At 40.1% G+C, this 26,481-nt stretch overlaps 1 protein-coding gene and 1 long non-coding RNA gene across 3 annotated transcripts in view; one reads left to right on the forward strand and one right to left on the reverse strand.

Moving 5' to 3' along the window:
* LOC110255178 overlaps positions 1-3,905 on the reverse strand; it is a 103,872-nt gene extending 99,967 nt beyond the window's left edge. The window contains exon 1 of the long non-coding RNA XR_002338059.1: positions 3,772-3,905. This is a non-coding gene — a long non-coding RNA (uncharacterized LOC110255178). The remainder of the gene's footprint in view (positions 1-3,771) is intronic.
* LOC100514009 (histone-lysine N-methyltransferase SETMAR) lies at positions 1,911-20,563 on the forward strand. 2 transcript variants are annotated; one of them, XM_013981913.2, is made up of 3 exons: positions 1,911-3,866; positions 12,038-12,944; positions 20,411-20,563. In XM_013981913.2, the coding sequence occupies exons 1-2, from the start codon at positions 3,750-3,752 to the stop codon at positions 12,839-12,841; spliced, it is 921 nt and encodes a 306-aa protein (XP_013837367.1). In that variant the 5' UTR covers positions 1,911-3,749; the 3' UTR covers positions 12,842-12,944; positions 20,411-20,563. The 2 variants fall into 2 exon arrangements, with proteins under 2 accessions (XP_013837367.1, XP_020926616.1); XM_021070957.1 differs by having other exon boundaries at positions 12,038-15,299; positions 20,411-20,562.

Consider the following 26,481-nt stretch of genomic DNA (forward strand, 5'->3'; position numbering starts at 1 on the left):
AGCCATTCCAGATAAAATATTTATTTGGTGACTACTTTCAAGCCTATGAAGTATAAGACTTATACAAGTCTTATACAATGAAGTATAAGACTTCTAATTCAGAATGATCCCACGCCATATTAATGATGATCTCCTCACTTGAGCCATCCTCTGAGAAGACAAAGAAGAACACCCCAAGGCAGCTTTGTAACCTCATGTATGACAACCTACTGTGTACTAACTGCATGCATTCTTTCAAAAGAAGAATATCTGAAGCTTCTCTGTTGGGAGGTTGTGACCCTCAGAATGAACCTAATAACATGTGTAGATTATGAGAGTCCTCTGAGTCTGAATATTTAAGAGAATCTAAAATGACCCTTGGTGGACAATTTCAATAAGGTTTCAAGTAATTTATTAAGAAAATTAAATGAATTAGTGCATGTAAAATTTTTACATGGTATCTGGCACATAGTAATAACTCAGTGAATGTTAGCTATTATTGCCAATGGTCAGAAACTGGCCAAGTAGAACCATGAATTTAGACATGTGTGATGTCATATCATTCCAGACTCTATTAGTATCTTACTAATACTCCTTAGTACCTCTTACATAAAATCAAATTCTTTATCTCCCTCCCTCTAAATCTGCTCTTAAAAATTGGTGTTTATATCAGGCGTGTACTTCAGTGCAAAATTAAGTGACTTTCTTACCTGATTGTGGATACACATGATAAGCCTGATCCACGTGTCTATTCCCAAACCTATTTGCTGCAGAACAAACGTTTTTGTCCCTCTAAAGTTCAGATGTTAAAGATCTACTTTGATGATATCTGGAGGGGGGACCAGACTTCCCTTGTGGCTCACAGCCTAACTACTGGGTGTTGCTTCTACGGTGGCTGTGGCTCGACCTGGGAGGTAGGACCTTTCAGGTCATGAGTGTAGAGCGTCCATGATGGGATTACTATCCTTATAAGGGGAAGAAGATAACCAATCCTTTCTATTTCCCCCACATTAGGATACAAAGAGAAGACAACCAACCGTCTGCAAACCAGGAAGAGGGCCTTCACGTAGAAGCCAACCATGCTGGCACCCTGATCCCAGATTTTCAGCCTCAAAAATTCTGAGAAATCAATCTCTGGTGTTTAAGCCACCTAGTCTATGTGCCGTCTGTTACAGCAGCCTGAACTAAGTCACTTAAATGCCAGGTATAACTCATTATAAGAGGTAAAGAAATGATGATGAACTATGAGTACAAGAAGTTGCTCCCTTCCAGGAAAACTAAGTAACATACTCTGGAAAAACCTGACAAAAAGGAAGGTCACTAAAAAAAATGTTTTGCCACTGATATAGCTTTAAGAAAAGTTTAAAATACTGGAGGGAAGAAAAAAACAGACCATGAGCTCAAATAGCTTCAGCATCTTTTAGTTCCTGTTCCACTTTAGAGACACCCAAACTGGAACTCAAAGTAAGCATGACATGGAATTCTAATCAGTAGACCCATATACCAAAAACAAAAACAAACAAAAATCTTGGCCCTACATCAAAAGACTTGCAAATATATACCAAAATTACAACTGACCCTTGAACATTGCAAGGGTTAAGGGTACCAGCCCTCTATACTGTTGAAAAATCCCTATACAACTAACTGTATGGTCAGCCCTCTATATCCAGGGTTCTGTACCCATGGATTCAGTCAACTTTGAATTGTTTAGCGCTCTGGTATTTACTGGAAAAAATAAACATATAAGTGGACCTGGGCAGTTCAAATCCATGTTGTTCAAGGGTTAAGTGTATTTAAGTTAAAACGAAACATTTCTATCTCCCTGTTTCTTTCTCTCTTCCTATGTATAAATAATTTTCATGACCTCAATAGAAGAGCTCTGCCTATGAGTATACCAAAAAGTTGCAGAGATTATGAGAAAACCACTCATAGAGTAAAATGGGAGAACAAAGAAAAGGGTAACCAATGACATAGGAAACAAGGTCAGTAAAGATATAGAGAAGGGGACATGAGCTGAATGGACCGACATTATGGGGGAAAGGCACTGGAGACAGAGAAAAATGTGAACAAAGATAGCAGAAACCCAATACCACCGGTTAAGGAAAAATAGAGCAAGGGGCTCAAAAGATAGACCAAAGAAACAGGTAGGGTCTGGAGTCCCCTTGTAGCACAGCAGGTTCAGGATCCAGTGTTGTCACCACACTGGCCAGGGTCATTGCCGTGATGCGGGTTTAATCTCTGGCCTCAGAATTTCCACATGCCACCAGTGCAGTGAAAGGAAGGGAAGAAGGGAGGAGGGAGGAAGGAAGGAAGAGAAAGGTAGGTGCTGGATCTTCCAGACCTGATAAGCCAGAATATAGGTAGACTTTGAGATAAACAAGGAGCAAACAAAGGATTTTAAGCAGCAGGATATAATAATTGGATGTGTATGCTCCAAAGATCATTGTAGAACCAGCAGTAAGGTGATTTAGGGATATGGAGAACATTAGATTGGGGGTTTGGGGAGTAGAAATCACTCCAAGAGTGCAAGCCAGAAATGAGAGCCTAAAAAGAAATGAAAATGAAAAACATTATGAAAGTAAAATCAAGATTTGGCCAGGAAATTCTTAGCCATGGCGTTCTAAGGAGAGAAAGGGTTTCAAGAAAATGCTTCCGTGTGTTGCTTTCAGGTAGCTCTGGAGATTATAGACGGATTATTCTCCCAGTTTAAATGAAGAAAAGGAAAATTCACAGACGAATAAATTAACTCAGGTCATTGTGATCCCGAGCTTCAGGTAAGACAGAAAACAGAAATGTCCAATGATTGATTGGATATCCAAAACCAGATCTCCATCTCCCGTCTGGGCTGGAGCCTAGTACTTTACAAGATATTTGAAGCGTAAGAGTAGATGGTATTACTGAGGATGCCCAGTGGAGGTGAGAATGGGACCAGGGGCAGAAACCCTAATGACACCCGCCCCCATGCCAGAGTACGGCAGGAAAAGGACAAGAGAGCAGGACAAGAGAGCGAGACGGCTGGTATGCAGGGCAAGCGCACCTAGGACAGGGGGCCAGACTGGCTGCGCTGAGAGGCTTTCACGTGGAGGCGTCACAACAACCGGGTCACAGAGCTTTGGGAAGGTTGATAACATTCCACCTAATTGAGCAATTTCGAAATTACCAGAACCCTCTGCGGGCCAAGGATTGGTTTCCTCAGAGCAGGGGGTGCAGAGAGGGAACAGAAATCCCAGTCAGGGAGTGCGCGGACCCCACACAGCCTCTTGACGCCCGGTCAGGCTATTCCGCCCCTATAGCAAACCACATCTCACGCCCCGCAACTGGCCCTCAACTTCCAGAACCTCAGACCCAGGAGTACCACCCCACTGAGCTTAGGACGCGCCCCTACCCCACGCCAGCAAACCTCCAAGCCCTCGGACACCCGGTCAAACCACCGCTCCTCTACGCCCTCCCTGAGCTCACATGAAAAAGCCAAGCACTTCTTCCGTGCTCCCAAAGTTTCCTCTGTACCTTATAAGGTTTTGTATTATTGGTACTGCGTCTGGCCCCAAACAAAAAGCAAGCCAGACCAAAAAGTCGAGGGAAGCTGAGGGTCGAGGGAGGAGACGCCTCCACAGGACAGTGGTAACAGAGAACTACGACTCCCATGAGGCAATGGGGCCCCCGCACCCAACTCCCAGCTTCCTCTGCGAGGCGCAAGACAGTCTAGATGGACAGTGGGAGCTCTGAGTCGGGTCAGAACGTGCCCCCGAGCTGTGAAGTGGCCTTTCGGGATGGCAGAGTCCGGGAAGGTACCTGAAGCCCTGATGGAGCGGCCGGACGTGGCCCGCGGCCTGGAGAATTTGCCTGTGAGCGTTTGGCCGTCAGGGGCGGGGCCAGAGCCCTTCCAGGTACGGGGTAGGGTCTGGGGCTGGGCCTGAGCAGCAGGAAGGCTGAGCCCGGCGCCCCCTGACCCCCAAGAGCCGGCTGGCACTTTTTTGTAGAGGGCGGGGATGGGAGCTCGCGAGAGCTGCGTGCGCAGCCCTGGGGGGCGGGGTTAGCGCCGGTTCAGATAGAGTGAGAAAGGTTGGGCAGCGCGTTAGGTGACTAGGTGCGCAGTTACTGCCTGTGGTCCTATTTCAGTGGATGAATATCATGTTTATCGCTGTTTCTCCAATTTCTTGACCTTTTTTCTTCCCCGATCGCAGAGCTGCCTGCGCGCAGGAATAGCTCTTAAATTCACAGGTTTCGGCCTTTTTCTCTTAACCCTGGCAATGAGCTTAAGAGAGTCTTGGAGGCCCATAGTCTAGTAATTCTCTGAAGGCAAAACCTGAGGTTTCCTGAGGTTACTTGCAAAGAGCCATGAGAGCCTGTATTTTTGTCTTGGTTCTGTCCCCAGAACTCGCTGAAACATCCAGGGCAAATTTACTTGCCTCTCTGGTCGCAGGTGTATTGTCTGTAAGATGAGGCATAGGGCCTATCAACAGATCGTAGCCTAGTGTCATGTTTAAAAACGTAGCCCTTAGAGGCAGACTTAGTTGAGGTTCCCTTATGCTGTGAGCTGTTTGGCAAATATAAACTAGGCTGAGCTAAGCCTTAGATTCCTCCCGTGGGCTGTTAAAATAATAATACCTCTCTCCAGATTGCTTTAAGAATTACAAGTAAAATACAGGTCCTGGTTTGCTGAAAGAACTCAATCAATGTTCACTACTTTTATTACCTCAAAGCACTCTCTGCTCCAGCACTCTCACCCCTTTGAGCTTGGCCTTTATGTAGCTTAAGGAACAAGGAATGACCAAAAAAAAAAAAAAAAAAAACCAAAAAAACAAAACAAAACAAAAAACAAGGATGTTGGAGTGGAAAGAACCCTAGACTTGGAGGTAAGAGAGCTAGGTTCAAAGCTTAGCCATCTTAGCCACTTTTCAGAGCCTGAGTTTCTTCATCTGCACAATGAAAATAATTAAAAATTTATAGCCCTTATCACATACATTGTCAGTACTGAGCTCTGTCTTTACTATGGTTGTTATAAGAATCAAGTAAGACAGTAGATTCAATAGCAGCTTCCAAAGAACAGAGCATGATAGTAATGCCAGAAATGGTTATTTTTCCTCCAACTACATTAGGCAGTTTGTATTAATAATATAGTTGGCTAGTGGCATATTAAACACTGACCTCTAAAAACTTATTCAATACCAGACATTGATGAAGCCCTGGTGAAAAACACTGACATGTTTTCTTTCTTCAGAAAATAATTGAGTGCCTATAATGCACCTGGCACCATGTCAAGCTAGGCGTAGAAGATAAAATGATGACAATACAGTTCCTACCATGAAGTCTTGTGATTGATCTTTATACCTATAGTAGATTGCCATCACTGAAAATCAGGAGACTAAGACTTACTCCCACACCATTCTAGCTTCCTGGCTGTATGCACAGCTCTGGGTAGACTTAAGAGTTACAGATAGAAGACAAGATCCCTTCCTTAAGGATCTTATAGTTTTACCAAGGAGATAAAACATGCTTGAAACATTTAAATGGCAAGCCTTCAACTAGTTTCCTTCCATATATTCACAGAGCACAAAACCAGTCTTACAGAAGTTCAAAATAGCTTGCTGGCCCCAAACCCTGCCTTCACCGGCATATGCCACATAAAAATTAAACCATGAAAAACTCAAGGTAAAAATAACTTTGTGTCTAATTTGCTTTGGGGTACTGTGTGAAAAGGCAAAAAGAACATTCAAATAAATGTTCAGATTGGAAACAAGCACATCATAATGCTGTCAGTGTCGAAAGCCAAAGAAAAAATAAACTAATTGATTTTCTTGAACTAAGAGTTGGATCTAGACATTTTTCAGGTTTCTGAAACCAGCTTCCAATATCCTTTTTAAGATCTCAACTTGGCCTTGACAAGAATTATCTGGCTCATAGTCTCTTAATAGCTGCTTGGAGCAAAAACAAACTTAAGGGGCTAGAGGCCAAGTATAAAGATTCTTGTAGCTGGTGTTTCAAAACAACCAAAAAAGGAATGAAGATTTTTCACAGCCCTTCCTTAAAATTTAGAATCAAGGCCTAGGTTTTAAGCCTAGAATATTATGCGGTGTCATGTTTCAGTTTCTGGGGCTTTGATACACAATGTGACTTGGAAAAGTCTGTCTTCCAGTCAAAAGTTATTAGGAGCTGCAGTTAAGCAATCAAATTGTATTTCCCAAGCCGCTCGCTTTGTGCCCAGTACTGTGGATAGGAACCAAACCCCCATCACTATCTCACACCCTAGACCTCATGACTGTGCCTTTCCTTGAAACATACACTTGTTAGAAAAGTGAGCCTACACATTTCATAGAACTAGAGAGCTCTACATACAGTCTGCCACTTAGATCCCAAAGTTCATGCTATTAGTAAATGCAGGTCTGGTTCAGACAAGGGAAAAATTAAATGTGTATGGGGATAGCCAGTGAGGTATATTTGCTATTCAACATTCTGTCTTCTGATTGTGTTTTGATTTCTTGGGTGATCATTGTTTATAAAAATTTTCTCTTAACTTTTCTGTCAAAAAATGTGAAATCTCCACCCAGTTCTTAAAGGATCTGGTTTCTAGTGCATTTTGCACTGATCATTTTGTATTTATTCCCAGCTCTTGCATGATCAGTTTTGCACTTTGATACATACCAGGAAAATTAAGGCTTATGTTATGACAACCAAAAAAATGATAAAGTTCCTGTCCTTTTTTGTATTTTTCTGAATGGCCCTTTCTAAATCCCAGCATATGCGTACAGTAGACAATAAAAGCAGTATTTACAGATGAACGAAGCTGACTGCTGGGTCAGCTTTTGGTTTCCCCCCTCAAGGTGGATAAATAATGGAGGTAGGAATATAATCATATGGTTTCTCAAACACAATTTTGGTTTGAGTATGTTTAAACCTGGTACATTTAACTCCATTTAACTCCTGGTACATTTAGCTTCTTATGTGGTTTCTCACATTTATTTCCTTCACAGTAAGCTGTGAGATAGACAGATGAAAAGGAATGTTTAAAGAGCTTAAGTAATGTACCAGAAATATATGATGTTTTAAATATAAAATCTAGAAATAATATTTAAAAGAATTTATAGGAAGTCAATATTTTAAAAGTATGAAGTGGCTGACACAGAGTAGTGTTAATTAAATCTTTTGAGAACCTTACCCCCTCAGATACAAGTATTATCCCAGTTTTATAGTTCGTAGCCCAAAGCTTAGCAAGTCACTTGCTGTAAGTCACAGTGTTGTATGTCTCCTCTAGGACATTCCATGTTCCGCATTAAGACGTTATCCACTGATTGCCCAGTGTTCCAAGCCCACAATCACAATTTTCCTGGCTGGCCTCCTGCACATTTCGCTCCAGTTTTCACCTCCCCATTGGAGACCTCACTAATCATTCATTAGCCATTTATACCTTTAACTAAATTTTCCAGTGACTTCCTGGAACTATTTTCAGCTTCCACTCTGGCTGTATCAGTCAAGACTCATTTGTTTGCAAGAAACATAAATATAACACAAACTGACTCAGGCACTAAAGAGAAGGAACTATCTCACATTAACAACAAAATCCAGAAGCAGTAACTATAGGTCTGTATGAATCCAAGAACTCTCAAGTTGTCATCAGATATTTCTCTCGACCACCTCCCCAATTCCCACCCCTGCTCCTGTTCCCTGTGGTTGGCCACACATTCAGTAGGTCTTATGTGTGTGGCAGAATCTGGGAGCACCTAGTGCATACTGTATAATTTAGCAGCCCCAGTGGAAAAAGAGTGCCTCCTTTCTGATCATTTCAGCGGGAGTCCCAGAATTATATTTCATTGATCTGGCTTACGTCTTGTGCCCAACCATGAACCAAGTACTATTGAAAAGTGTGAGTTCTGATTAGCCAGGCTAAGGTCCCTGCCCATCCTGGATCCCTACCCAAACTATTAAGACAAGAGTAAGGATTCCCCTGGAAAGACTCAGGATGCTTTTACTGGAAGAAAAAGAATGGATGCCACATAAATAACACAAACTGACTCAGGCACTAAAGAGAAGGAACTATCTCACATTAACAACAAAATCCAGAAGCAGTAACTATAGGTTTGATCTCTCCTTGGCTTAGGGTAAGCACAAAAAAACCTCAGGGTAACACCTTTTTAGATGAGTTTGGTCCTGGGCTTTGTACCAGGCAGTATGGTACAGTCTGTGGATAGAGTGTTACACTTTGGGAGCATTTAAACTCATGTCAACTGATTCCCAGTTTGTAACACACTTAACATTAGCTTTCTGATACTCAGATTTTAAGTTTGCATGGCATATCAAAATCTGAATAAAGTGTCAGGTCAGTGACGTCAGATTATTTCTGAAAAGAATAAATAACTTTTCAATATGTAGTTAGCTGAAAAGATGGATAATTAAATAAAGATGTTAAATTAGAACAGTTTTCAAAAGACTATTTTTTAGTTTAGCCATTTTTCTAAATCAGGCAAAATGTCTTTCTGAAATGGTATTTTACCAACCTTTTATAGAGGAGAAAATGGAAACATATGGAGATAAAATGATTTATGATTATTATTGCTATCAGGGTCAATGATTACCTCCATCAAGGGAAAAAAAAAAAAAAAAAAAAAAAAAAAAAAAAAAACCTCTCTTTAAAAAGGAAGTTTATCTAGGAGTTCCCATTGTGGCTCAGCGGTAGCAAACCCAACTAGTATCCATGAGGATGTGGGTTCAATTCCTAGCCCCACTCAGCAGGTCAAGGATCCGGCATTGCCATGAGCTGTGGTGTAGGCCACAGACACAGCTCGGATCATGCATTGCTGTAGCTGTGGCATAGGGTGGCAGCTGCAGCTCCAATTCGACCCCTAGCCTGGGAACTTCCATATACCTCAGATGCAGCACTAAAAAGAAAAAAAAAAAAAAAAAAAAAACAGGAGGTTTATCCAAAAGTCTCTACATCCTTTGGAAGGTGTCCGCAGCTCATTTGGAGTCAGTTACCATCAGTAATCTAAGTGTCTAAAAGATCTTAGATTCTGCAAAAAGTTTAAGTTGTAGAATTTTTTTAAATGTATCACTAGATTCTCCTCAGTCTTATTTCAAATGTATAGGTAAAAGAAGCAGAAAATAGCATTTTTTCCAAAAAGTACTTATTCATATACAAATAAGTTCAGCAAGGAATATATGCTTTTCTGGTTAGACAACTGCAGTAAGTTAGACTTGATTCTATGTCAAAAAAAAAAAATCACCTTAGAGTTTAGTGATTTCAATAGTACTTTATTAAAAATATGTGCACCTTTAAGAACAAATCAATTGAAGAGAATTCTTCATGAAAAGTTTAACAAAGTGTAACGATCCGGCGTTGCCGTGAGCTGTGGTGTAGGTTGCAGACGCTGCTCGGATCCCGCGTTGCTGTGGCTCTGGCGTAGGCCGGTGGCTACAGCTCCGATTCGACCCCTAGCCTGGGAACCTCCATATGCCGCGGGAGCGGCCCAAGAAATAGCAACAACAACAACAAAGACAAAAAGACCAAAAAAAAAAAAAAGTTTAACAAAGTGATAGTAAAATCTTCATTTTATAAGCACTTAAGATGTCTCAGTAACCATTTCAAAGTTGACTCTTAAAGTCTGGAAATAGATTCTGTATAAGACAGCAGTCAGTGAATTTGACTGATTGGGCATCTTTTTCTAAGCCATCCTTTATACTTAGGACATCTTTGCTAAGCTAAAGCTGTAAGAACTGACACAAACAAGAAAAGCTATTTCCGCTCTCCACCCTCAAATCACTTTTTAAGCAGTACTGGCCTTCCCCCGCAGGTACGCCCACTCCATCCTCATCTTTCGCAAGAAGATGTCAATCCTTTCCTCCAGCTCATTGTTTTTTAAAGTATAGGATTTTGCACATAACTGCATAGCTCCACTGAGGCCTCCACAGGAAATATAACTACATACTATTCAATACTTTCTCCAAAGTTTGACCAGAAGACACAATATTAATGGAGAATTGACTGAAAAAGATCTGTGGCTCAAACTTGCCTCCATATACACTAAAATCTGTCCCTGAATTAAAGGCAATGTGACTGGTCTCTTGCAGACTACTCTTACTGACTTGCTGTGGCAGCATGCCAACAACCTTTATTGAGGGTCAGAAATGAATGAAATGAAAAACAGTCTATGAAACCGTTCATTGGAAAAGAATGGTTTAGACAGACTCACTGGTGAAATTTCTCCCCTGTCTCCATAATGGAAAAAGTCGATGATTCTTAAGAGTGAGACTGGTTGTTTGCGGTCAGCGCAAGCCCTACATCTAATCATGTTAAACTCTTTAAGGTGTCGGCTCTCAGGCAGCCAGATCTCCTTCTGCTATTAGTGTATCTAAGCTCACTGAACTAGTTTGATCTTATTTTTCCCTTGTCTTACCTATTGTTCATTTATCTTACTTCTTTGTAAGCCTCATTAAATCTTTTTTGGAATAAAGTAAGTAAAATAAATATATTAGGTTCCATATAACCAAGAATTATTCTATACATAAAGAAATGCACTGGGCTCATGAGATATACTTTAATCTTTAGGATCTAAGACTATGCTTCATTCTGTTAGTGAAAAAATAACCAGCGGTCAGGCTTCACATAGAGATTTTAGACATAGGACTTATTATTCATAACATTTTATAAATGTAACATCTTAAAAACACAGGTACTTCTAAAAGACTGAGAAACTTTCTCAATATTATCCTTTTCTCATTTAATAAGAGCAAGATTTCTTTATATGTATATAATGTATCTATAATAAATTTACTTTTTTTTTAATTTTTTTATTTTCCCACTGTACAGCAAGGGGGTCAAGTTATCCTTACATGTATACATTACAATTACATTTTTTCTCCCACCTTTTGTTCTGTTGCAACATGAGTATCTAGACAAAGTTCTCAATGCTTATAATAAATTTAAATATCTATTAATACTATATAACAAGTACGATTTTTGGACTCCTGTCTGCAATTTTTTTTCCAAATTTCTGCTTTTAACATTTTGAAGACTCAAAGTATAAGGTAAGAGTGTTTTTTAAAAACATGAGAGAATAAGAATTTAGATAATCTTCAAATTTAAAAATTCTTTAAAAAAAAATCAATAGAAGTCTCTCTCCCAAAGGCCATTTTTCACTGATTTATCATTTATGACTTTCTTATCCCCAGAAAGGATCTGAGGTGACTCACAATAAGAATATATAGATGCATTTGTATTATGAGATAAATGTAAAAGAGATCAGAAGCCAAGAAGTAAACACATAACTGTATTTAGAAGCTAAATTCATCACTGATTTTCTTGACATCTAAAGCTAAGAAGGAAACAAAATGGGTTATAAAATTTTCAATGTCTCATAATAGAAAAATAAATTTTTCTAGTGTTATTTCTATAACTAAAAAGAAACCACCAAATTTTAAATCTAAGAATTAACCTTGTTTTTTAAATTGGAAAGTGATGTTTTAAGGCAACATTTTTTTTTTCTTTTTTGCCTTTTCCAGGGCCGCTTCCCACGGCATATGGAGATTCCCAGGCTAGGGGTCTAATTGGAGCTTTAGCCGCTGGCCTATGCCAGAACCACAGCAACGCTGGATCCAAGCCACATCTGAAACCTACACCACAGCTCACCTCAACGCCAGGTCCTTAACCCACTGAGCAAGGCCAGGGACCGAACCCGCAACCTCATGTTTCCTAGTCGGATTCATTAACCACTGCACCACGACGGGAACTCCTTAAGGCAACATTTTAATTGACTATATTTTGTCATTTTTGTTTTATTCTCTTTGATGGAATTAGGAAGTGTCTCAGCCAAAAGTTGCTTAAAATACAGGAGTTCCCTTGTGGTGTAGCAGGTTAAGGATCTGTTGTTGCCACTGCATTGGCTTGGGTCGATGCTCTGGTGAGAGTTTGATCCCTGGCCCTGGAACACTCCCTGGCCTGGAAACTTCCATGTGCCGTGCACACAGTCCCACCCCCCCACCACCCCCCGCCAAAAAAAAAGCTGCTTGAAATACACGTGAAACATAGGCAGGACCTGCTGACTTACCGTATTTCCAATTTTTGCAGTATACTCCTGATCATGTAGCTGGGCCTGGAGCAGACATTGATCCCTCTCAAATAACCTTTCCCGGATGTATTTGTCTTAAAACTCCCTGCCTCCCTGGTACTTGCTCCTGTCTGCGTCGTGAGAAGAACTATGATGATAATTTGTGCCTCAGAGATATAGGATCCGGAGCAAAGTGTGCTGAGCCAGTTTTTGAATGCAACGCCCTGTGTCGGTGCAGTGACCACTGCAGGAACCGAGTGGTCCAGCGGGGTCTGCACTTCCACCTCCAGGTGTTCAAGACAGACCACAAAGGCTGGGGACTTCGTACCCTGGACTTCATACCAAAAGGACGGTTCGTCTGTGAATATGCCGGCGAGGTTTTAGGAGTCTCTGAAGTTCAGAGAAGAATTCAGTTACAAACCATACATGATTCAAATTACATTATAGCCATCAGGGAGCATGTTTATAATGGGCAGGTAATAGAGACGTTTGTTGATCCTGCCTATATAGGAAATATTGGAAGATTCCTTAACCATTCTTGTGAGCCAAACCTATTGATGATTCCTGTCCGAATTGACTCAATGGTACCGAAGTTGGCACTTTTTGCAGCCAAAGACATTCTGCCAGGAGAAGAACTGTCTTACGATTATTCAGGAAGATTTCTTAATCCAGCAGATAGTGAAGACAAAGAAAGGCTAGACAACGAGAAATTAAGGAAATCTTGTTATTGTGGTGCCAAATCTTGTGCCGCATTCCTGCCTTATGACAGTTCACTGTACTGCCCCCTAGAAAAACCAAACACAAGAGAGGAAGGAAAAGTATAGGAGAAACATGTCTGGCCTCTCAGTGAAAGAGAATGAGAAGGAGCCAAGTATGTCTGGCTCAGCCCTTTCCGGATTGCCCCCTTTCAAGCAATTCACCCTCCAGGTGAGTCTACTCTGTGGCAGGCAGCTTGCCCCTCACTGCAGGGGAAGCCAGTGGTGGTCTGGCTTCTGCTGCTGCCCAGCTGCAGCGGTTTAACTCAGGAATGTGGCAGAGACTACAGATTGTCCAGCAGTGTTCTCTCACCCTTTGGAGCAGAGAATTCTGAGTTTTTAGCTGGGTACATGATGGCCCAGAATACCCAACTTTGTGGCGAAGTGACTAAGTTGTAGCTAGTGGAATATAAGGGGAAAAGCCTTGCTTTCCAATCAATTTTATCCAGAATAAAGCTGATATTTTCATTTCTTTCTGATGCCTGCATTTAATTTCTCATTTGTGTCTAAGCAAATCAAAGAAAGGGACATGATTGATTATCACTTGCTAAAACCCTAATGATTACCACTGACAGTGAAAAATATAACCATAAGAATGGCTTCCATGTGTATAACCAAAAGGAAACAAATTGTTAAAAGGAAACAAATTGTAAAATTTTTACTGTATACTTGGCTATCTTCCAAGGCTTGTGAAGTTACGCTTCAAAATTTCAAACAGCCTCACTTCATGTAAATAACATGAAAATAACCCTGTAAACAACATGAAAATAACCCTGTCAACACTACCAAAGGGGATGGGAGTCTTACAATTACATTTAAACTTCTGGAAAGGCAAACATCTCTAACTTCCTCCCTAAAGCAAGAGTGGTACAAAAATGATGCTACCATGGAGGTTTATTAGACTTTTTAAAACTAAAATAATTACACGGGTCTTATACTTTCTTTTCTAGTATATTTAAACCCTACCACCAGGACACTGCTTTAAAAGTTATATAATAGGGACCTATTATTACATATAACACTCTATTCCTGTCTGATATCAGAAGGATAGTTGTACATTTCGAGTGAATGAAATGTATGGTATGTAAATTCTATCTCAATAAAACTATTAAAATAATAACTATACTAGGGTTTGTGAATTCATACACTACTATCAGGAATGGTTCCATGTGAATAGATTGTACTAGAGTACACATAAAATGCCCCAAACTACACATGTGCAATGTCTAAAACAAAACAAATTTGGAGTTCCCTAGTGGACTGGCAGTTAAGGATTTGGCCTTGTCACTGCTGTGGTGCAGTTTTGATCCCTGGCCAGCGAACTTCTGCATCCAAAAAAATAAAACATTTGTGAAGGGCTTAAACAATGATGCAGCACTAAGATAGCCAAAATCAAAAACAACTGCAAGTGTTGACAAGGATGTGAAGAAATTGGAACCTTCATATACTGCTGATAGAGTTGTAACTTTGCACAATTTGTAAAGCCATTTGGTTAGTTCCTTAAAACGTTATACATAGAATAACCACATGTCCCACTAATGCATTTCTGGGTATAAACCCAATGGAAGTGAAAACACGTCCCAGAATAATTTGAATGCAAATATTCATAGTGGCATTATTCACAAGAGCTAAATGTAGACACAACCCAAGTGTCCATTGATTGATGAATGAATAAACAAAATGTGGAAGCCATAGCACACAATGTTATATAGCTATTAAAAAAATAACACACTGGCACATGCCACACACAGATAAACATTGAAAATGTGTATATATTCATATATACACATATGTACAGTATACATATACAGTATATTCGACATATTTGGTTTTTATGAAGCAAAATGGAAGCATACTACAAATACTATCCATTTAATATATTTTGTACAGCCCATAAAAGTATTGTATAGGTCTAGCTCTTTTTAAAATAGCTGAATTAGGAGTTCTTCTGTGGTGCAGCATGTTGGTGATCCAGCATTGACACTGCAGTGGCTCAGTTCTGTGCTGTTGTGCTAGTTTGAAAATATTGTGGTAAATTAAAGAACCCAAACACAAACAGCCTTATATTGTATGATCCTATTTATAAGCAATGTCCAGAATAGGCCAGTGCATAGACAAAATAAAGTAGATTAGTGGTCGCAAGGGGCTGGTGGAGAGGCAGGTACAGGAAGTGATTGCTAATGGGTTCAGAGTTTCTTTTTAGGGTGAATATACTAAAAACCACTTTCAGGGGTTGAGTTTTATGTTATGTGAATTATATCTCCATAAAGCAGTCATAAGAAAAAGAAAGAAGACATGGATGCCTCTCACTTGGAAACTGATGACCTGTAACTCAGAACATTGTGCTCAGGAATAAACACTACCAGGTCTCAAGAGAAATGCTTCTCCACTTGCTTTATGTCCTCAAAACAAAACATGATCATACCTAAGGCTATGATTTGTGTGTGTGTGTGGCCATTACTACTCTCAGAGATGGACCCTGCTTCAGAGGACAGCGAGATTTTGAATAGTAGGAGCTCTAAGTTTGGTAAGAACATAGATGAACTAATTAATTTGTCAGATTCTTCCCTTTAGATAGCATGAATGCAATTCTTAAATAATAAAGTTTCCTTGTAGAATTGAATATCAACTTTCTGACTTCTCTTTCTGTTCAAATTTGTGGTTCCAGAGGTACTCAGAAATTAGCACAGTATTCATTACAGTTGGACATGGAGACAGAAGTATTTTGAAATATTAAGCAATTCATACTACTTTTAAATTTGTAGATGTGTGGGTCTAGGAGTTTAATATTGGTTCTTCACATTACTTCACACTACTTGGTTCTTCTCATTACATTTAAGAGACAGTTGAAATGACAACATAAGTGATAGTTTATATCATGAAATTAACATTTTTCTGTAATAACAATTCATTAGATATAATCTCATTACAGTGTTTAGACATGGTAGGTAAATTTCATGGTTTATTTTCAGCTCTGTTTCAGCAGAGAGAAGCTTTCTCAATTTGAAGTTAATAAAAAATTATCAAAGAGCTACAGTAATGCAAAAAAGATGGTCTCATTTGGTATCATTATTAAGAGAACATCAACCATGTGAAAATCTTGTTTCTAACAGCACAATTTATGATTTTACTCAAAGGAAGATAAGAAAAATTGATTTTTTAGAATGCACATGTAAAACATTATGAATCACACAGGTCATTATTTTATTATTCATCCAAACATGGCCAGCTCAGTTCAATGTCCAGGAATAAGCAGGGATAAAGTTTAGTTGTGTTTGATATTTTGCCAACCTCAATCATATAAAAACCATAACTTTACACATGTTTTCCATTCTTGTGATAATGAAGATATTTTTGTAAACTTGATTTATAACTTTGGAATATTTCTACATATTACTATACCTCTCCCTCAGGCTGATATGACCTTGACACTTATAAGCGAGGGAAAGAACTAGCTTCTCTGGAAAGGCTGTTCTGGGACTCACATAAAATAATGGACTTATTTAGGCTAAAAAGTACTATCTTAATTTTAGTCAGGCATATTTCTGGGTTTACACTGTGCTACATAGAACAGAACACACAAATATTATCATTGTATTACAGATGTTAGTCTTTGATTGAATCAAGGTTCATTTAGATTCCATGTAATAGAAGTTTTTCTTGGTAGTAAGTGATGTGGAAATGTTAGGATAAGTTTCCAAAGGAGGTCTGCTAATCAATTAAATAAAAGGATACCTGTCTTTGATCACTTCATCACAGCCCAATCATAAACAGGATCTGAAGAAGTTCCTTGGAGTTCCCTTTTACTTTGTAACTATTTAGGATTTCCCTGGAATGATAAAAAGCCTTTCTATTTTTTTAAATATTGTTACTCACCTAAGGACATTATTTTTTGCCTCGCTGCCCAAAGCTACAAGCCATCCATGACTCTTTCTCCCTCTCCCCATAACTAATTGATCACCAAGTCCTATAAGTTTCCTCCCCTGCACATCTCTCAAATCTCTTCTGTTTACCTCATTATTGTTCTATGCCATGCTTCCATTACTTCTTCCCTGCCGCAGCCTCTCTGCCTCCAGCCTCACCATCCCACAGTGCATCCTCAGCAACTTAAACCCTTGTACGAGTTCCCATCACACTGAAAATGGAGCCCAAACTTCTCAACCTGGTCACCAGAAGGCCTCTGCCTACCTATCCACCTCATCTGGAAGAAGCTCAAAGAAGCAGGTTGCTTAACTTTGCCTTCAGGGTGCATTAGAAGGGGTGTGTGTGTGTGTGTGTGTGTGTGTGTGTGTGTGTGTGTGTGTGTACGCACGTGGTTTTACTTTAGATTGTTCTTACCCTTACCTTCTTTGCAGAGTACTCTGTATTTTCTTTTTGGATATTGCCGGGATTCTTACAGTCCATCTCCTATGCTGTACTAGGCAGTTTAAATAACAAGAGAGCCAGCAATATATTCCATAGTATTTTCCTGTCTATTCTTCCTTCCTCTTTCTCCTGTTTTCTGTTTGCTGCTAGTTGGCTAGCCATCACTTCCATCAGCTTTCTGTCTCCTTGTCATTCATCTTCCTCCAGCCACCTGCCCATGCTTGACCTCACTACCAAATCTCCATGGTTGAACTGGGAAAATACAAATTACTTGATCTCCCGCAACACCATCCCTGCCGTGTACTGCTCTGCTTTCGTTAGTCATCTGGCCCAGGCATACTCAGTGCTCCCTGTTTAATAAGGGCAGCCAGTTACAAAGTGCTGATGCCGCTAATGCGAACCACCTATGTCCCACAGCCCCTGCTCACCATGTCCTCCTCTCTCCAGCCCACACTCCACCCTCAACCCTTAGATCACTAATGTCTTCTTTTTCTAATCTGCCACCACCTTGAAGTATCTGGGCATAGTAGATAGACACAGAAAAGTGCTTCCAAACAAATCTAAGACATACTTCTCCTGTATTTGAACATAACTGAATCCCCTCAATTAGAGCTTCTATTTGCCCTCAAGGCAAAATGGGTTTTTGTTGTTTATTTTTGAAGTATGCGCACTTACCAGTCTGTTTCTCCCTCTTCCTCAACTTTTGAAAATAACCTTTCCCCTCTCCAATAACCAGCCTACCTCTTCCCCATGCCACTCCCAGTCGTACACTCACTGAAATGCATTATCAACTCTTTCAAAGGTGGAAATCCAGGATGGTTCAAAGACTTATCCTTGATTGTCAACAGACACCAGAACTTCCCACCACCCTAACTTGCCCCATAGAAATTACTCCCAAAATTTTGACTAAGAACATTTTAGCTACTAAACTATTGATTTTTTATAAGAAACTAATATGTACTATCACCATCCTCTCACAAGGCATAGGGAAGGGACAGCATATAATCTCTTAAAATCTCTCAGCAGTTCTTAAAATGAAATCAGTATAGCTTTATAAACAACATGACATTTTGCCCTTATTTTATTCACCAAGACCAGACTTAGGAAGTAGTTCTGGTTGAATCACCCAGTCACCTGAACAATTCTGTTATTCATTTATTTATTCAATCCATTCATTCATTTGCTCACAAACATTTATCAAGTACGTAGTATGTGCTAGGTAAGCTCAAGTCCCTGAACTCATATTTAATTCAGCAAATGTTTCTAAGCATTTGTATTGTATTATGCTATATTCTGGAGAAATAAAGACCAAAAGCAATCTTCATTCTCAAAGGATTTATAGTCAATAAGAGGAAAAAATTAGAGTGAGATGGTCTTAACCTAATGGTCTATACTTCACAGGTCTTTGAAACACGTTAATTTGATATGTGTGTGCAAACGTCATTCGTGTGGTTGATTTATGCCTAGCTTCCTTACTGGATGGTAATCTCTTTGAGGAATGGGACCAGATCTGTTTTTGCTCACCAGTATCTTTCTAGCACTTAATAGGTATTGCTGAGTGAATGAATTAATACATGTTTGTGTGATGAACCTAAAATTATCTTTGGAATGAGAGCCAAATTCTTTATTGGAGCACTTTAATGCCTCCCACAATCTACCTGTTCAGCAAAACTCCAGTACTCCCTTCTTATTCTATGATCTAGCCCCTCCGGGTAGCTCTCCGATTCCTTATTGCACCTTAGGGGAAGTTATGCTCATCCTCCTTTCCTCCCTCAGGACATCTCCCATCTCCAACCTTTCCACCCCTCCCTTCATTGCTCAGGGACTTCTTTCCCATCCTTCTTTAAAGATTCAACTCCAGTACCACTTCTTCTGTGAGGTGTGTTTGGGTTCCTTGGGGAGGAGACTCTGAGAGGAAGGTTGGAGTGCTGGGAGATAACCACGGGGTGCTGGTGGGATACACACCTTGGAATGGAAGCAGACCTAGCAAAGGAGAACTTGAACTGTAATAAAATCTCAACAAAGATCAGAGCCAACCCACAAGGAGCTCTGAAGTTGAGGTGGCCTTTCAGGGCTGCTTCTACTAGTTGTAGTGAGCCTTTATATTCCTGCATCAACCAGTCACTGGATGCAGACTGCCTGGGGAAAGGGGCCTGGTCTTGGGTGAGAAGGCAAACAGCACTCTCAGCAGCTAGAGGTATAACTCCTTCTGTCCTTCAAGGGGGTGTGGGCAGAGGCCCCAGCATTCATTACACCAGTATTCTCAAATTGTAGCACCCATCAAAATTATACAAAGGGCTTGTTAAAATACACATGGTTTGGCCAGAGTTTTTGATTTAGAAGAGCTGGAGTGGGACCCGAAAATCTGCATTCCTAAGAAGTTTCCAGGTGAGGAGTTCCCATTGTGGTGCAGTGGTTAACGAATCCGACTAGGAACCACGAGGTTGCGGGTTCAATCCCTGGCCTTGTTCAGTGGGTTGAGGATCCGGCGTTGCTGTGAGCTGTGGTGTAGGCTGCAGGCAGACGTGGCTCGGATCCCAAGTTTTGTGGCTCTCGCATAGGCTGGTGGCTATGGCTCCGATTAGACCCCAAGCCTGGGAACCTCCATGTGCCACAGGAGCAGCCCTAGAAAAGGCAAAAAGACCAAAAAAAAAAAAGTTTCCAGGTGATACTGGTAATGCTAAACTGGGGACCACACTTTGAGGATCACAACATGACACACTGTAACCACACAAAGCCTTAACCTACGTAATTTCTCTTACCATTTACTCTTACCACTTGCTGCCCTGTGCTGTGTTATTTCCATGTGTCATCTTTTTGAGGTTCATGTTTTTGAGAATGCCAAGCTCTATATATCATGTTATGGTTTATATTTGTTATAGACTGAATATGGCCCTCTCCCAAAATTCATACATCAAAACTTTACATCCTAGTGTGATGGTGTTTGGAAGTGGAGCCCTTAGAGCGGTAACTAGGTTTAGATGAAGTCAAAGGGGTGGGAACCTCAAGAAGGGATTAGTGCCCTTATAAGAAGAGGAATCTCAGGGGGCAGGGGTGGGGGTGTGTGTTCCCACTCCAGGGTTGGTCTCTGTTGCATTCACCCTTGTGCACATCTTTTCAAATGTGGTTTGAGGGTGTTTCTATAATAAATGCCTTGCTCTGTCCTCAAACAAATAAATAAATAAGAATAAGAGGAATCTCTTTTTCTCTCCCCCCCCTTCTCTCTCTGCCCCTATATCCGTATATCTAACTGTATCTCCCCCTCTCTACTAGCACACACCGCAGAAAGACCATCTGAACACAGAGGGAGAAAACATCTATAAAGCCAGGAAGAGAACCTCATCAGACACTGAACCAGCTGGCATCTTCATCTTAGACTTCTTATCCTCCAGAAGGGTAAGAAATAAATGTCTGTTGCTTAACCCACCCAGTCTACTGTATTTTGTTATAGGAATCCAAGCTGACTAAGATAATATTCTTCCTAAAAGTAAATGGACAGACTCTCATAGAGTCTGAGCAGAATGGGGACATTATCTTATTTATATTTCAAAAAGAAATGACTGTGATGGGCATAAATGACTTGGGTTGGAGGACAGAGGGGAGTTCTGAGAGAGGATTCAAGTGGATGAGTTAGGAGATAGTTGTACAGGGAAGATATGCAGCTTGGACTATTGAAGATGGAGAAAAAGAGATTCAAAAAGGAATTTAGACAGTAGTGAATGGACCTGGAGATGGGTTAGATGTGGGAGATGAGAGACAGAAGTCAAAAATGACATTGCATGGAGTCCCCACTGTGATTGAGAGGGTTAAGAACCTGACTAGTAGCCATGAGGATGTGGGTTTGATCCCTGGCCTCACTCAGTGGGTTAAGGATCCGGCATTGCCACAAGCTTTGCAGCATAGGTCACGGATCTGGCTTGGATCCAGCACTGCCAGAGCAATGCTGTAGGTCGCAGATGCAGCTCAGATCCTGCTTTGCTGTGGCTGTGCTGCAGGCCAGCAGCTGCAGCTGTTACTCAACCCCTAGCCCAGGAACTTCTATATGCCATAGGTGCAGCCCTAAAAAGGAAGAAAAAAAAATGACACTACAGTTTCTGGTGAAGAAAACTGGGTGTACTGTGGCACAGTCTCCTAAACACTGCAAGAGAAAGTGCTTGTAGGATGCAAGACTCTTGCACACAGAACTTATACCGACTTTGTTTAGTTCCCCAAATTGCACATGCTTAAAAACATAAAAACTTGCCAAGGTGCTTTATTTTTCTTCTTCTTCCACATACATACATATGATCTTGCCACACAATATTTTTCTTCTTCCACATACATACGATCTTGCCACACAATATTCCCTGTGTAAGGGGGTATATATGATGCGGCTTTTTTCTTCATGAATACTTCTTTGACTATTTGACCATCAAAAACCAATTTAAAATCTCAGAAGAGAACATTTGTTCTGAAATGGCTGTACCCAAAAAAGTGACAACATCACGTGGGCTGGCATTATTTCCAGAAAGCACACCAGCATCTTGCCAAATATGTTCTGCCATCTCAGACCCAAGTTCTGGCCATTCTGATGACAAGACATAAAGGAAGATAATAGGAGGGATGATTTATAAAGGAGAAATGATCAAACAGTGTAGACATTATGGTTCAACCCAAGCACACCTCCTACCAGGATGCAGAGGTGCTTGGAATGATTCTTCTGGAAGATTAAAGACATTTTGGTACTTAAAAAGGGTTTTTCCCCCTTTCAAATTAGTTTTTGTTATTTTTCCTACTTAAATCAATTTTATTACTATTATGATTATTTTTGTAGAGTCCATCTTTAAATGATTTTAATATTTAATGTTTACTATTTTGTGGAGTATATTTTTACACGAGAAGGTTGTAGAAAATAAATGTGCCTCATATTAACTTTGTATCTGCTTTCAGAACAGTAGTAACATTCTGCAGTACCTTTTAGATCTAAGCTTTTCTACCGCTGTGCTTTTTTTTTTTTTTTTTTTTCACTTGAGATGTAATTGACATATAACATTGTCTAAGTTTAAGGTGCACAACTGGGGAGATTCAATACATTTATATTTAGCAATATGATAACCACCATGGTGCTAGCTGACACCTCCATCCTGTCACATAATTACCAATTCTTTTTTATGGTGAGAACATTTAAGATCTAGTCTCTTAGCAAGTTTGAAGGATATAATACAACACTGTTGACTATAATCACAATGAACTTACTCATCTTCTAACCATCACCTTGCCTTTTAAGATTTAGGAGTTTCTGGAGTTCCCGTTGTGGCACAGTGATTAATGAATCCAACTAGGAACAATGAGGTTGCAGGTGCTATCCCTGGCCTTGCTCAGTGGGTTAAGGATCTGGCATTGCCGTTAGCTGTGCTGTAGGTTGCAGACGCGGCTCGGATCCTGAGTTGCTGTGGCTCTGGCATAGGCTGGTGGCTACAGCTCCAACTCCACCCCTAGCCTGGGAACCTCCCTCCATGTGCCACGGGAGCGGCCCAAGAAATGGCAAAAAGAAAAAAAAAAAGATTTAGGAGTTTCTTCCTCTCTCTGCTATGAATGAATATATAATTTTTCTTTTTTAATTATGGTAAAAATAAGTTTTTTTAAAATTTAGAATATTCACAAGGCTATAATCAAAGGAGACTTTTTAGCACCTATCATTTGAACTGGTTTAAGGCAAAACATGCAAGGCACTAAACTGTTAACTAAGGCGTTGGGCTCTTGTTACTGGACAGAGATCAGATGGATTCACATGTTTTGTTTTGTTTTCTTCCTTTAAAAAGACTCCCTCCCTCCTCCTTCTCTCTCTCTCTCTCTCACCCTCTAGCTCTTGCTTTTGCTGTCTTTTAACCAATACACCTATACTCATGTGGCTCGTTAAGCAATTTGTCCACCTCCCCAACACTGCTAGAAAACATCTAGGATGATAACCAATGCCATTTATACTTTTTAGGTAGGAAGAAACTTGGTTGGAATTCTCCAATTGCAGGTTTCCGCTTATTCGTTTATAAATAGTGCCACTCTGAGGACACACAAACCAATAAGTAATAATTTATCCCTTATCCCAAAGCCAACTTGATTATAAGAGTCTTACAGACATTTATAGGACATAAAAGTTCCAAAGCTCCAAGATTATACCATAAAATCCACAGGTCCCAACAATGATAGCACATGCCAAGGGTAACCAAAAAGCCACACACCATCGAGAAGCTGCTAGCAGGCTGACTTGAGGTGCTCAATTCCAGGGTTAAAAACTCAGGTCATTTAGGTCTTTTTTTATATAAACATTTATACAACACTTACTACATACCAGCTCTTGTTTCGGTGCATCAGTACTATGGAAAGTCTTCTGCTGTTGTTGTTTTTAAAGATACTACAAGGCAAAAGCTACTGCTGAGTTTTGTGGTACTGGCTTCACCTTTGAGTTTACCAGAGATCCCAGTCACAGCATCCTAGAATGAAGTGTCCTCAAAGATCGTGAGGTCTAACACAGGTCTGTGCCAAGGGAGACACATACAATTTTTCAGTCTGGCCCTCCCCACTGGTTTTATTTCATTCCAGAAGGGAGCCCAGAGATAGAGCCTAAAGCACAAGTGGCATCAGCCAATGTTTCCACCAAGATGGACAGACTATGACTCTCCGAGCAATACTCCTCATCTCAAGTCTCAGCCAGAATTTCCCTGACCACCCTCCCTCCTCCTTTCCCCTACGGGAGAGTTCACTAGAATTCAAGCCCTCATTTTACAGCTAATGCAACTAAAGCTCCCAAGGGGTAAGAGGCCCCAGAGCTCAGGGGAGGAGAAAGGGGGTTTTGAGAAGTATATAATTCTGGCCTCCTTTCAGCCCTATACATCCAGTCCTCTGGGGGGAGGCTCAGGAAAGTGTACTTGTGACTCCTAACACAACAAGCCAGGAGTGGCCCAGGGATAGTTCTGAGGACATCAGATGGAGTAGAGAGATGGGGAAGAGGAAACTGATGAGGATAGATAGCATGCAGGGTTTCTGACCCTCAGACTACAGTTTTTTAACTTTCAGGGGCCCATGAGGTCTGAAGCATCCCCAGCCAAGCCATACATAGGAAAGGTCAGAATCATAAACTCAGAGATGGGCTCCAGATCACCAAACCACAAGGAGAGAAAAAACACGGCAATTACAGGCAATGAAGAGGTCACTGTGGGTTGTGGGCAGGAGTAGGGAGTGGAAATGTACTCCTCAAGGCTGATTTCATTAGCAGTGAATCACTTTTGCAGACTGAAGTCATTTGCAATCAAAATTAGACCGCTTGGCATACCCCAGGGATGTATTTCAGCCACAGAGAGAGGGGAATGCTGTGGTGCCAAAGCCAGATGAAGAGCTCAGTATGATTTCACTCATCTACCCTGACAACTCTCACTGAATCCTACAGAAGAATTTTCCTACCCTGAGCTACCTTGGTTGTTCTCAGATTCATTTTAGGTTTATAAAAAAAACACTGAAAAGCTGCAGATTCACTGTGTGTGGGAATGTAGGTTGGCACAGCCTTTTTGGAGGGCTGTCAATATCCATCACAATTTAAAATAACCCTAAGCTCTAATACAGAAGTTAGATTCCCAGGAATTTATGCTACAGAAAATATATGCACAAACTGGCAGAGATATAAGTAGATATAAATAATTTTATTGGAACATTTTTAACAATAAAAACTAAAAATAACTCAAATATTCATCAATAAGGGAATGCTTAAATAAGTGAATTTAATTCAGCTATTTTTAACATTTATTTTTGAGTGCATAGTCTATTAATTTTTATTTGGTTTTGTTTGTTTGTTTTGGCCACACCCATGGCATGTGGAGATACCTGGGCCAGGGATCAAACTAGCACAACAGCACAGAACTGAGCCACTGCAGTGTCAATGCTGGATCACCAACATGCTGCACCACAGAAGAACTCCTAATTCAGCTATTTTAAAAAGAGCTAGACCTATACAATACTTTTATGGGCTGTACAAAATATATTAAATGGATAGTATTTGTAGTATGCTTCCATTTTGCTTCATAAAAACCAAATATGTCGAATATACTGTATATGTATACTGTACATATGTGTATATATGAATATACTGTGTATGTATACTGTACATATATGTTGATAAATCATTTTTATTCAATATAAACCAATAGACACATGTGTATGTTTGTAAATGCATAGAAAAAAGACTGGAAAGATACACTTATTGTTGATAGTAGTTACCTGCTGGCACAGATTTGGGAAAGGACAAGAACTCACAGAATAAAAGGCTTCTAAACATTTTCCATATTTTTTAGTTTCTAGTTTTACCCTATGCATTTTATTGCTCTTATAATTAAAAAAATATTTTTCTAATGTTATTAAAAAGATAATAATAAATAAAGGCAGCAGAAATTCAGAAAATAATCAGAGTAAAAAGATGAGAGATCATTCCAGAACCCTTCTCCCTTCCGTGGGTCACAGTCTCCATCTCCAGCAGTTCTTTTAAAAGCTAGAGATTGGTCTGGACAAATACTTCAGAACAATTTTCTCCTAGGGAATAAAGGTTTGCATCCTCTTTTTAGTTCCCTCTCTCTAGCCTTCCCAAATCCACAGTACCCCTACTGAAAGGTTCTCCAACTCAAGATCATTTGCACAAAAACAGCAAAAACCCAAACCAATCTGGCCACTAGAGGGGGAACCTTACACATACAACTACTTCAAGCTGCCACAGATGGAAGTACAAGAAACTGTCCAAAGCTAATAGCCCAAAAGCGGTAATCAATGTGATTCATCCTTTGGCTTGACTAACATATCCTGGTGCAAAAGATTTTGTTAATAAATATAAAATTACAAAGTGAATGTGGTTCCCATATTAGTGAGGTTTTTTTTCCTCCCTACCAAACTGAACATTTACAAACGTCTGGAACAGAGGCAAAAGCTGAAGTTGGAAGCTGCCCTGAAACCGCATCTTAGGAAACAATGCCCAGTTTTCAGACCCATAGCATAGTTAGGGGTATTGAGTAAGAAACTTAAACCCAGTTTTACAAAGACCCAGAGATTTACTCTTATCAAATAAGTCCTCCCATGTGCTTTTTCAGAGTGTTATTTAACAAGCATGCTGCAGGACACTTTTTCTTTCATTCTTCATACATGATCTCAATTGTCTTATCAGCTGCATTTTTTTTTTCATGAATTTGAGCCTGGTATGAATGAACTGACAACACACCTTTCGATCTTCATTATTTCCAGCATAAGAATGTTTCCCATATACCCAGCCTTCTCCCACCTTGCCCCTAAAAAAAAAAAAATCCACTTCTTTATGGAAACATGTTCACTTT

This window comes from Sus scrofa, chromosome 13 (genome assembly GCF_000003025.6).
Source record: "Sus scrofa isolate TJ Tabasco breed Duroc chromosome 13, Sscrofa11.1, whole genome shotgun sequence".
Classification (NCBI taxonomy): Eukaryota; Metazoa; Chordata; class Mammalia; order Artiodactyla; family Suidae; genus Sus; species Sus scrofa.